The 13,610-nt window shown below is 39.9% G+C and overlaps 1 protein-coding gene across 3 annotated transcripts in view; it reads left to right on the plus strand.

Moving 5' to 3' along the window:
- The window catches only part of NRXN3 (neurexin 3), a 1,622,198-nt gene that overhangs the window by 1,284,191 nt on the left and 324,397 nt on the right, over window positions 1–13,610 (plus strand). For all 3 annotated transcript variants that reach the window (XM_032482446.1, XM_006184279.3, XM_006184277.3), the window contains one exon: window positions 5,339–5,520. In XM_032482446.1, coding sequence (XP_032338337.1) covers window positions 5,339–5,520 — 182 coding nt within the window. The remainder of the gene's footprint in view (window positions 1–5,338; window positions 5,521–13,610) is intronic.

Genomic DNA, 13,610 nt, shown 5'->3' on the forward strand with positions numbered 1-13,610 from the left:
GTTTGAGTTCTAGTATGACCAAGAAGGTTTAATACTAAACTGAACCAATATTGGTTCTGCTGAGGGGTTTTTGAATTGAGATCTTTCTCCCAGAATACTGGGACATGCCCTGAAATGTTGCCTCTGTATTTTCTCACGTAACACCCTTTGGTTTTAATTATTCTTTCTTTAAGAAAGAGGAAGAAATTGCCCCACGTGGAGATAGACCTTCACTTCCCTGAGCATTGTTAAAGAAATGGGGCTTGGATCTCCGTGATGATACACTTGACTCAGGCAACGTTGTCAGTTTCTCAGCTGGGCAGTAAACCTGATCGTTTCTTTGCCAAAGATAAAGGATATTCTTTAAAATAGATGAAATTTCTCTCTTCATGTTCAGCACCTTCAGTTTTATGTTATTTAAGGCTACTTTATTGTCAGTTTTGGTGTTTATTTTAAAAATTTCAGAGTAGACAAAATAGATCATAATAAACCATCCATTGAGTAAATACATTGCGGGGTTGTTTCTAAAATCTATATGGCTTACCTCATATTCCCTCGTGGCTCCTTCTGTAATGCAGAGATTTTTGTCGGGGTTTTTTGTTTGTTTGTTTGTTCCATCTGTCATTCACCCTCCCCTTCTCCTCGTGGAGCTCTTGGTCTCCAGGAATTCCTTTGGGGAAGCTACAGCTCACAGGTGAGCAGGACAGCCCGAAGAGGGGAGAAGAGGGCAGAATCGAGGAAGGGAAGATCTGGCTCTACTCTAAGTTCCACCACTTAACCACCAAATCAAGTCATTTAGTCTCTCTGAGCCTCCGTTTTCTTTTCTGTTAAAACAGTAACGAAAACCTTTGCCATGAACACATCAGTGGGTACTGGGGAAAGAGACATCCAATGAGATACCCACAAAGAAAACAATGGGGAAAACCAGTCAAAGCTGTGAAAATATAAGACCCTTCTGTTACGAATACTCCCCAAAGAGCCAGATGTGTGTATAAGGAGAACCATGGAGCAAACTAAATATGTAAAAGAAACTGAGAAATTGTTTTTCAGGCCATCCGTCATTACGAGATCCTTGAGCTTTATGTCTTCATTTGCTAGAAGAGATGTTTGTCATTTAAGTCTTTCCATTTCAGTTGTCTGTGTGGTAATTGATGTGAATAAAAGATAATTTTAAGTTTAATAGCAATAACTACACCTACTGGCATAGTATTTTTTATGTTATTGATAATCTATTTTCCAAAAGGATTTACCAGCTTACAAGGAATGCTACTGTGGACAAGGTTGATGAAAGAATAGAATAGAAATAAGGAATAGGAAACTGATAAAGTAGAGGAAGCAGACCTATGTTGGTGCCATGCTATTTTGTGCTAACTTCTCAGGCAGTGTTCAAAGAGTGCAGAGAAGGAGTGTGACATCTTGTTTCTTATCCTACGAGGTGGTTTGCATGCTAAGTTTTATTCTTATTTTATTACTTAATTTATTATTCTATCTGCAACACTTTCCCACTAGTAAATTATCCAGTTCTCTTTAAATTTAACTCTCTCAGGACTCCCCTGAGAGATGCTTCCGAACTTGTTCCATCTTAACACCAATTGAAAATTATTTCAGAAAAAGCTAAATTGTTTTTTTTAAATGTAAGCATACAGTCAACATTAAATGCTTTTCTGAAGCCATTTTACCTACAGTGATTTGGTGGGAAAAATAATAAATTAAATCCAGGTAGTCTATTTTATTTTCTAGCTAAACTTTCCTTTTTTTATACACGTACATACGCACAGACATACACACATCCATGCATATATATACACATATGTATGTATATATTATTTTTATATCTAATGTTGGTGTTAAACAGGACCATGATTCTATTCCTGTTGGTAATCTCCCAAACAAGTAATCTGTATGGATACTGGAACTGCCACTATCAGCTCTGTCTTAGTAAAGAGCTAGGCAATCATGAAAACAATAAGCCAAACCCACCTTTGGTGCTCCTTAGACCAAAGAAGTTGTGTATTAAACAGCATGTCATGCTTGTTGACTATTTGAAGATGTAGTGTATCCACCTCATCATGGCTAATGGTCACAGTGTGGAGATCCCATTCCTGAAATACTGCATTGGTTGGAACTCAGAAAAGCAACCTCAGATGCTTGCAGACTTGCAGATTCTGCAATGTTAAATGGCAAAAATGCCACCATAGCATTTTTTTCCTTCAGTTGGATTAATCACATTTTGCTAGCAAGCAGGAAATTTACATGCTTCTGATTATGAATAAATGTAATATGATCTTAGCGCCAGCATACTGAGCACAGGAAGAAACCAGCAATCAGAATTGCTAGGCTCTTTCATGGGGTGGAGCGTATATGATGTGGTATTGCATGGCTTAGAAGTGAAAATCTTTAATGGATTAAAGAGGATTCTTATGGTTCCCAGGATGTTCCCAAAAAGTTGATTTGTAATCCACATTTAAAAATAACAAAATTAACTTTTCATTTTGAAAATGTAAAGCAAAATAATTCCATGTTGCCTCTAGGACTCTAGGCATTTTACATTAAAATTAACGGAAAGAATTCATTTATCTTTAAAAACCAAGCAAGATAGCAAAACTAACTTTAAAAAAAAAAAAAACAGGTTATCAGAGGAGAGGGCTGTAACTATTAATTAACTTACTCTGAAGCCAACGTTAGAGTCTGGGAGCATTCAGGGTCTTTAGTCACCCTTACTAGCAAATTCAACACCAAGAATGCATTTTTATATTTATTTCTAAATAGCAGAATAAGCCATGTGCTATAAACTTTGTACCTGTTACACTCTTCTCACCTATGAAGTTAGAATCATCTAACATAGTAACATCCTAAATCCAGAACAACAGAAGCAATAAAAATAATTTTAAATCAGATTTTTATATCTACTTACCCTAATGTTGTCTTAGTGAGGTTTGTTTATTTAAAAAATGAAGTCATGGTGACCTTTTAACCATTATATGAAGCTGTATATTTATCTTTTAAAATGCTCTCCCTCTTCATATTCTTTATATTGAGAATTACTGAAAAATACAAGCACTATAGAAGGTTTGTAAACTTATTTGCATGGTGAGAAAAATCAGGCTAGCTTTTGAAAACATGTCAGATTTGAGGGCTATGGCTTTGTTTTCATTCTGCTTTGGTTTTATTTCATATCTTTTGATATGAAAAGAATGAAGTACAGTCAACTTTCCATCATTGGTACAGTTTATTGTAGAATTATGTTAAAGTATGATTGGTATATGGTAAAACTAGGCTTTTGGAGGCAGGAGGGTTAAGATGGAGAATTAAAGGAGGTGCCACTTATTGAAGTCAGATATTCAGGTCTCTGTCTCCAAACAATGTTAATAAATGAAAAATTCTATAGAACTGTTGTGAAGGTCCAGCTAATGAATTTGAAAAGGCTTTTGCAAACTTTTATATGCCATGCATATATGTTGCTGTTATCAACTTTTGACTTGTTCTTTTTCTAGTGACAAAATGATTTCCTGATAAGAGTATGGATTGAGCTCTGTGGCAGAATCCACTATATATTTAGGATAGAATAGTGTAAGATTTTATAAATTGCCACAAAATGTCACAGGCTGATTTGCATTTTTGTTGATTCTATACATTAATCACCAAGTAACCTTCAGTTTTCCAAATAAAGACTAAAGGGAGTGGTGATGACATTTGTAATCATCTACAGAAAGGGAATTACTTAAATTCTTCACAGATGGAGAGATGTCAAGGGTGAATCATTGTATCCACATTTCTAATGTTAAGAAGATTTTGACGGTGTCTGTGGATAGTAAGGAACAAACATTGTTTTGTATATAGAATTAAACATAAACTGTCCATACCACAATCCCAAATTCTCCAGATGACTGTGGAAGGCTTTTCAGACACCATCCCCTAAGAACTGAGAAATTCATAAAAGGAAAATAATGTTATGCTATGTGTAATATACAAACAGCATTTTGGGGCAACTGGAATAGTGACCTTTCAAAGAGGACAAATTAGATTCTGTATGCCTCAGAATACAGCGTGATTTACTGCTTGAAAAAAGGGATGACATTTGACGTATATTCCTAATTCCAGCCTCAAAGCAGCTGACTCTAATATTTCTAAGCAAGCTGCATAACTCATTTCTTCTTCAAACAATATAATTCAACCCAATATTCTAACCAGCAGTAGACCAGTGCTTGGGATTTTTAGGAAATGCTAAAGATATATGAATACTTGTCTAATGTTGCTTTAAAAGGGTTTCAAGGATTGGATTATGTTCAGCAGGAAGGAAACACACAAGAAAATCTGATGCCAAATGTTCATATGAGTAACATATGGAACTCCTCACTATGGGTAACATACATACACACAATATAGAAACTGCAATGGTGTAGTCTACTCTGGCTGCCAAATCTGAATGCTTTTCCCCAAATTCAGATTTAAAAACTTGTTTTTTAAAATAGACTTTTTAAATTGATGAGATGCAAATATTTTCTTCATTTTTTTTTTCTGTTTTCTAAGTATCTTTAAATTAGTATATTCTTACTAACCCCTGGGTCTGTAAATTATAGTAGCTAAAGCACAAGTAAATATTAAAACCCCTGATGAACCCACTAGTCGTGATTGACAATCCTGCTTGTTGTAATCAAAATTCATTAAACTGAGTTTTTTTTTTTTCTATGTCTCCCATATCTTCTTTTTGAAATTTAGTTTGGAAAGGAGCTGGAAATGTTTATAGAATACCAGATAAATCCTACAAGTACAGGAAAAACTAGAGTGAATTTTTAAAGGCTTCTGGAATTAATTTTTATCACCTTTTTTTATAGCAATGTAAGAGTGAAATAGCCAAATGCTTTGAGTCACATGACTTGGTTTTCTCAGGCTTTCTTTTCTGTGAGGGTGGTAGGTGGTACAGGCACAAAATGAATGATGGCTTTAGACTTCCAGGTTCCCTTCAGTTTTGTGAGGCGTCCCTGGAGCTGCTCCCAGCGGCACTGAGCAGAACATTCTGCTAAGAGATGGGGGAACTAATTTCCTACCTTGTGCCTGTCCTCGATGAGACTGAAGATGGAAAAGTGGTCTGTGACAATGTAGCAAAGCTCTCAGACACAGCCTGTCATTTGCCCTATGCCTTCATACAGTGGGATCTGAGGGTGTGAGGAATGTCTCTCGCTAGCATCTGCTTTGTTATTAATTCAGTTTGCCTGTGTCTTTAATTTGGGTTGACAGCCACCTTCCCTCACAGTCACCAAATACTGGCAGGTGGGTGGGGGCTGTCTCAGCAGTGCGCCCACCGCTGGCAATGAGCAAAGCAGGGTCCTGATGGCCCCTTCTCTCCTTGCTTTCACAGCTGGCGCCACATACATCTTTGGGAAAAGCGGAGGCCTCATCCTCTACACCTGGCCAGCCAACGACCGGCCCAGCACGCGCTCCGACCGCCTGGCCGTGGGCTTCAGCACCACCGTGAAGGACGGCATCCTGGTGCGCATAGACAGTGCCCCCGGCCTCGGGGACTTCCTCCAGCTTCACATCGTGAGTACTGGCAGTGGCCTGGATTCTCTTACCTTCCTAGTGGTCTGAGTTGGTGAGCCAGATAAATGCAGTGAAACATTCTAGACAGACATGACAAAGGGGCACGGGGTTATAAAACTGCCTCAGAGTGTCCGAGGTGTCTCCAAGAGGTGGTGTGTGTTAAGCCTCATTCTCCCCTTCAGATATGAACCATGATGGCCAGAGGGGCCTCAGGGATAGAAAATGTTAGGCTCTTCCTGTCCAGGCTCCCTTCTCTACTGTGTGGTCTGACCTGTCATGAAAGATGTAGCAGACCTGTTAGGTGCAAATGAGAAATTGGCCTGTGCAGTTCATCTTAACCTGCTGCAAGTAGGAGGGCCGCCTTGAGTGTCAGCAATCTCACTGGGGGGTCAGCAAAGGTGTTCTGTAAAGGGCCAAATAATAAATATTTGGGGCTTTCTGGTTCATATGGTCTCTGTCAGAGCTACTCAACTCTGCCATTGTTAATGTGAAAAAGCCCTTATAGACACTACATTTTTAAAAAAATGGGAGAGACTCTATTGTAGTAAAAATGTACTTCCAAAAACAGGCTGCAGGCTGTGCTTTGGTGACCCCTGCCCTAGCCTGCAGACTTTCTTGTAGAGATGTAAAGAACAAGTGATTAAAAACTGAGGCCAGAGTGGGTGGGGCAGAAAGAAGCAGCCTGATGACCGAGAGTTGGTGGATTCATGTGTACTGTAATAGCCAACATTTTGCTTGTACAGAGCCCAATAGGACTGCGCCCTGACTCAAGGCAGATCATTAAGAACGCAGTGCAATTCTAAGAAATTAAAATGATTTGGTGGAAAAAATTACTTCATTATGAGGAGAGAAAATATTTTTATAGCAACAATTAACCCATTTTATCAGCTGTGCGGTCTGCAGTTAGGAAAGTAGGCTAAAGAAGGATATGATTCTCATTCATAAGTACCCCAAGTGCAGCCACCAGGAGCAGAGAGAGGAATTGTTCTCATTAGTTAGCAATGACAAGGCTGGAAAGAATGGATTTAATTTGGAGCAGTAAGAATTCGGTTTAAATGGCAGGAGGGAAAAGCAGTTAAGAGGAAAAAATCAACTGGGGATTAGCACCAACCTCCAGAAGTGAGGAAGAGGCACATTCATTGGGAATCTCGAAATCTGAGTTTTGCTAATACGCGCCTCTTCCAGAGAACGCAGAGTGAGACTTCATTGCTGGTCTCTGGAGTGGAGGTGGCTGGCTGGAACCCCGGCAGCCAGCTCAGCTCAGCACTCGAAGCAGTGCCCTCCTCCAGCACCTGCTCTTCCAGCCTGCCTTGGAAACAGGAGCAGCTGGAAGGGAAAGGCTGGAGCTGGAAGCCTGTCTGATCTCAGAGTGAGCCGGAACAGGCCAGGACTCTGCCTAGGAATGTGGGGAAGGCTGGTTAGGAACGGGGTCTTGCAGAGAGTTAGGAACGTCTTTCTCAGATGCTTCAGGAACCATATGCTGCCATGAGCCTGAGCTTAAGCGTTTTCAGAAGCCACGCCAAGGAGCGCGGAGACAGGCAGCCATAGTTAGTTCAGTTTATCTTTATTTGGCCTCTAAGAACCACCATAATTTACAAGACTCTGTGAGATTTATGCTGCATATAACTTAATGACTATTTCATGGCAGCTATAACTAGGCTATTATTATCAGCTCACTTGCATTTTCGTGGTGATTTATCTTCTTTTTTTTTTTTGTTCAGTGTGACTTACTAAGAAAAATATGATTTGGCACAGCCATGAGCATCTTTTTCAAGTTAGATAATATGCTGCCAGTTTATCTATGTCTTCCCATTCGTGTTTGGTACAACATCTCCACTTCTAAGGGAAATGCTTTCTTATTTTCTCGTAGTTTGCTTTAAGTTGGCAATGTTTTTATAAAATGGGTACGAGGATTCTGGGAACTTCTAGGAGGAAACACAGCATTCCATTTTGTCTCTTAAAAGCAGAAATACAAGAAATTGTATGTTAAAATGCACAGAGCTGCCTTGGATATTGTGGACTTGTTCCAATGATGCTATCATGGCTTAAACATTCTGGAAAATTCCAACAGATTGTCCTTCAGAGCTGGGGTCAGGAAATGTTATCTGATATTTTTAGAGAAAAGAAAAAGAGACCCTATGATGTGAAAAAACCACACTATTCTGTAATGGATCTGACATGTCTGTGGCCTCTTAACTGTGGGGCCACTTCATTGGTCTAATAATTTCAAATTATTTTTTCTTCCCTAGTGGATCATCTCTGGTGTCTACCAGAGATAGAAACTGTGTGTGACTATATTCCAATAAAAATGGATTTATAAGAACAAGCTGCAGAATGTACTTTGGTGACCATTGCCCTAAGCTGCAAATGTCTTCACAGAGATGTAGAGAACATGTGATAAAAACTGAGGTCAGAGTGGGCAGAGCAAGGGGAAGGTTCCTTATCACACTGAATAGGGAAGGGTGCAAGTGGAAGGTCAAAAGACTTGATTACAAAACCTACCTCTCGTTTTGGACAATTACGTAGAAGCATCGGAGGAAAATGAAGCCATAAATACGTACTAAGATAATTTTATATGACTTTCACAGTCGTGAAAGGGAAATGTGGATCTTTTTATTAAACACAGTTTGTTTCCTTGTACTGAAGAAAATTACTCAAAAAGGAAAGAATTTAAGGGCCACTAATGGAAGTGGAACAAGTTGGGCAGGAGGCAAAGATTTCCTTCCCCTTTGCAGTTCCCCTGGGAGAAGAGAAACCCACTGGGGGAAAAAAGAGAAAGTGAGGACAGACATGAAGAGAAGAAAGGAGGGGGAACCCCAGGGGCAGGGGAAGAAAGGGAGCAGGGGGCCTGAGGAAGAGGACGGACTTGCCTGGGGATGTGCCCTGGCAAGGGTCACGTGGGCAAAGCTTCATTCTTTTGAGTGTGGGTGTTCATTGTGGAAATAACCAAAGGTAGCTGCGTGCTACTTCCGAGTGGTTGTCAAGCTAGTACATTGCTCAGAACTAAACCCTTAAACTAGTGTGTGTGTGTGTGTGTGTGTGTGTGTGTGTGTGTGTGTGTGAGAGAGAGAGAGAGAGAGAGAGACAGAGAGAGAGAGAGGAGAGAGAGACTGAGAGTTTGTGTTCTATAAACTGGAGCTGAAGACAATTCCTAGGAATTCCTGAAGACTTTTGAGCAGTGGTAACAGTGTCATTGGAATAAGCCCCCTTTACCCTCCAAGTTAGCCTACTGAAGGAAGGGAAAATGCTTTCCCAAAACACCGGGGAGTCTCACCCAGAAATGAGCACCCCGTCTAAAACAGACTTGCCTGTTTTCAAGCCCCCAGAGCAGGAATGGAAGACAGGCTTCATCTTGCCTGCCAGCTCTGAGTACCTCTCCCTCTCTCACTGCAAGCCTTCCACTGGGGAGGCTGGTGAGAGCACTAGGTAAATCCAGCCAGCGGGAGTCCTGGCTCCCACCAGCCGTGTCTGCCGCCTGCACGGAAGGGGCGCTGTGTGCACCGAGGTATGCTGCACGTGTACTGCAGTTGCTCCAGGCTGCACTCAGTCCTTCCTCACGGGCTCCAAGTCTCCCGTATCTCTTCCTTTGTCATGCTGACTTCCCTACACATTAAAAACTCTTTAGGAAAGCAGGTATCTTCATAAACTCTTATTTCACTGGAGGCCCTTGAGTCATTGAGTAATCAGTTCAGTCCATCTTATTCGGATCCTTCCCGCACTGGGCTAAGGGCGGCTGCCTGGACAGGACTTGAGTTCTGCTTGGACAGTTGGGGAGCAGGGAGGAGAAATAAGCAGGACTGATCTGGGGACATACAACATTTGGGCGGATGGCAGGAATACGGGGGAGAGAGCTTGGGCAGGATGAAGGCATTGGAGCTCTAGGATGAAGAAAGGGACAGAGAAACGGACACCAAAGCAGAGCTGGGTATAGGTGCTGTCGGCACAGTTCTTCCTGTTTCACAGTTTGCTCAGATTCTCTGTTGTTCTGGCCAAAAGAGCAGAGGCTCTTCTTTCTCTTGCTGGTTTCTTTTAAACAGGACCTCTTCCCACTCATCTGGGCCTCATGATGATTAAATAGGCCTGTTGAACAAGATAAGAATTAGATCATTAAAAAGAAAAAAAAAATCAGAGAAGGCCAAGAGATCAAAATAATTTAGAGATTGTTTGCTTAAAATTAGCTTACATTTTTTCGTTTTGGGTTCACCCTTCCGTGATGCACTATTTTCTGTGTCGATTATTAATCATGATATTAATGAAATCATAGATGAAATGTGTCTGACAAAGGCAAAAAGATCTTTGTTGATGTGTTCATGGAATGAAATTCTGTAGAGGGAGAGGGTACCTTAAGGAAGAAGGATTTTTACAAATTATTACTTCAAATATAAGTTGCCTCCATTGAAATCTATTGTTGAGAAATTAATCTGCTGAGTATTTAGAGAGAAGCTCTTCCTTGGGAGGGACATCAGCCTATTGCCCCTGAATCTAGGCTCTATGGAGCCGCGTCATGTTACACTCACCTTTTTTTATAATAGCAACAAAATTGGACCAGAGAAAGGACTCGCTATTGCCAGCCTGAAACCCTTTTTTTTTTAATTGAAGTATAGTCAGTTTACAATGTTGTGCCAATGACTGGTATATAGCATAATGTTCCAGTCATACATATATATACATACATTTGTTTTCACATTCTTTTTCTTTATAGGTTACTACAAGATATTGAACATAGTTCCCTGTGCTCTACAGTAGAAACTTGTTCATCTATTTTATATATAGTAGTTAGTATCTGCAAATCTCGTACTCCCAATTTATTCCTTCCCACACTGGTAACCATAAGTTTGTTCTCTATGTCTGTGAGTTTGTTTCTGTTTTGTAAATAAGTTCATTTGTCTTTTTTTTAGATTCCACATATAAGTGATATCATATGATATTTTTCTTTCTCTTTCTGGCATACTCCACTTAGAATTACAATCTCCAAGTCCATCTATGTTGCTGCAGATGGCATTATTTTATTATTTTTATGGCTGAGTATAAATATACCACAACTTCTTTATCCAGTCATCTGTCGATGGATATTTAGGTTGTTTCCATGTCTCGGCTACTGTAAATAGTGCTGCTATGAACATTGGGGTGCATGTATCTTTTCAAATTAAAGTTCCCTCTGGATATATGCCCAGGAGTGGGATTGCTGGATCATATGGTAAGTCTGTTTTTAGTTTTTTGAGGAATCCCCATACTGTTTTCTGTAATTACTGCACTAAACTACATTCCCACCAACAGTGTAGGAGAGTTCCCTTTTTTCCACACCATCTCCAGCATTTATTGTTTGTAAACTTTTTAATGATGATCACTCTGAGTGGTGTGAGGTGATACCTCATTGTAGTTTTGATTTGCATTTCTCTGATAATTAGTGATTTTGAGCATTTTTCATGTGCCTATTGGCCATTTGTATGTCTTCTTTGGAGAATTGCTTGTTTAGCTCTTCTGCCCATTTTTGGATTGAGTTGTTTGTTTTTTCATTATTAAGCTGTATGAACTGTTTATGTATTCTTGAAATTAAGCCCTTGTCAGTCTAATCTTTTGCAAATATTTTCTCCCATTCTGTCAGTTTTCTTCTTGTTTTGCTTATGGTTTCCTTTGCTGTGCAAAAGCATATAAGTTTAATTAGGTTTCATTTGTTTATTTTTGCTTTCATTTCTGTGGCCTGGGTAGACTGCCCTAGGAGAACATTGCTCAGAATTATGTCAGATAATGTTTTGCCTATGTTTTCTTCTAAGAGGTTTATACTGTCTTGTCTTATGTTTAAGTCTTTAAGCCATTTTAAGTTTAGTTTTGTGTATAGTGTAAGGGAGTATTCTAACTTTGTTGATTTACATGCGACTGGCCAGTTTTCCCAACACCATTTGCTGAAAAGACTGTCTTTACTCCATTGTATATTCTTGCCTCCTTTGCCAAAGATTAATTGGCCAAAAGTCTGTGGGTTTATTTCTGGGCTCTCTAATGTGTTCTATTTATCCATATGTCTGTTTTTGTACCAGTACCATGCTGTTTTGATGACTGTAGCTCTGCAGTATTGTCTGAAGTCTGGGAGGGTTATTTCATCAGGTTCATTATTTTTCTTCAGTCTTGCTTTGGCAGCTCTGGGTCTTTTGTGATTACATATAAATTTTAAGATTATTTTTTTCTAGTTCTGTGAAAAGTGTCCTGAGTAATTTGATAGGGATTGCATTAAATCTGTAGATTGCTTTGGGTAGTATGGACATTTTAACAATATTAATTCTTCCAATCCAAGAACATGGGATATCTTTCCATTTCTCTAAGTCATCTTTAATTTCCTTAGTCAGTGTTTTGTAGTTCTCCATGTAGAAGCATTTCACTTCCTTGGTCAGATTTATTCCTAAGTATCTTATCTTTTTGGGTGTAATTTTAAAAGGGATTGTTTCTTTACTTTTCATGTCCTGATATTTCATAGTTAGTGTAAAGAAATGCAACTGATTTCTATATGTTGATCTTGTATCCTGCTACCTTGCCAAATTCTTTTATCAACTCTAGTAGTTTTGTGTGGAGCCCTTCTGAAACTCTTGACAGCCTCCTCTCACCACCTACAAAATGGAAGGTCAGAGAGAACTGGGCAACTATTAGCTCCTCTTTATGTAGTTCATGCAGGGTTTAAAAAAGACATCCTGTTAATTTTATTCTCTCTGTGTGTAACTTATAGTAAATACTCTTGGATTCATTTTTTTTAATGATGAGCTTTTCAGGAACAGTGAAAATTTATGTGTCAGAGCATCTGTTTTGTTTGACAAGAATCTATAACCTTCCCCAACTGTTTCACTCCTGACTTATGATGTAGATACTTACATAAAACAAAGTAGGAGAAGAGAAAGGACTGCTGTTCACACTGACCCTCTTCTCATAATGACCAAGAATTCTCCTTCCAGAAAAGTGGACCCCCCCAGAAAAAGGTTGATGGTCTTCTCTGTGTCAGGTTTGGGAAATTGGATATTTCTTAAGTTTGGCTTATGTAGTATTGTTCTCCATAATTGATAGCCCTTGAAGAGACTCCTGCAGAATAAATGGGAGCAGAGCTGAATTGTGCTCAGCGGTCTGTTCTTCACATCTATTGCATCTATCAGTTGCCAGCCTGGCTGCTTCATTTGGCTGTCTGTTGGGGGGATATTTACAGTAAACCAACCAATCTGCCAAGTTTGTCTTCAGTGAGGTTGGGTGGCTGTGAGCTTGGATCTATCTCTGGATTTGACCAGTGGTAGAAGTGGATTTGATTCTGGGACTGTCTGTGGGGGAATCCGCAGGGAAGGACAGAGGGATGTTGGCATTCTGAGACAGGGAGCACAAGTCAAGAGGGAAGGAACAAGAAAACAACAAAGGTGTCCATCAGCTGCCATTTTGCTTCCCACAGAGCGCTGTGCGCTGCAGGCTGGCTCTGTATTTCCTTCTGCTGCTATTTGTTCTTAGTGAAAAAGCCCTCTTTGGGTTTTCTAGGCTTAGGAGCTTTTCCAGATCATTAGCCACTTCTGTGGAGAGGGCCTGCTGGGTATCCTCTCTGCCACTTCCAGCTTAGCCATTCCATCCTAGCAGAGTCGGAGAAGAAGGTGGGAGAAGGGAGTGGAAGGTGGCTTTGATGAAGTGACTGTTTATGAAGCTGGACCAGAGGCAGCACCTGCATGGGAGTTGGTGTGTGTTCTCTCAGATCTTTATTATTCCCGAGGTATCTGTATCTAAATCTGTTTACTTTGATTCCACACTTGGTTTTGAAAGGCAGATGGCTGCAGTAGAAAAATGTGCTTAATTTGTGATCAGGAGGTTTGGATCTGTCTCGCTTCTGCCCATATCCAGTGAGCTAGTTGGCTTCGAGCACGTCACTCCACTACTTTGAGCTTCCCTTTTTTCTTCTTTTAAATGGGCACCAAAAAGATTACCTTGCAAGATTTTCCTGAGGTTCAGATGAAATCAAGTTTTCTGAAGTTATCAGCAAAGAATGGTAGTTTTCTGATGAAATGTCCAACTGATGACTTCATTCAAGGAAAAAAAAATTAGTGAAAGGAAGAATACGTTTTTTAATTAAAAGCTGA

The sequence above is a fragment of the Camelus ferus genome, chromosome 6 (genome assembly GCF_009834535.1).
Source record: "Camelus ferus isolate YT-003-E chromosome 6, BCGSAC_Cfer_1.0, whole genome shotgun sequence".
Lineage (NCBI taxonomy): Eukaryota > Metazoa > Chordata > Mammalia > Artiodactyla > Camelidae > Camelus > Camelus ferus.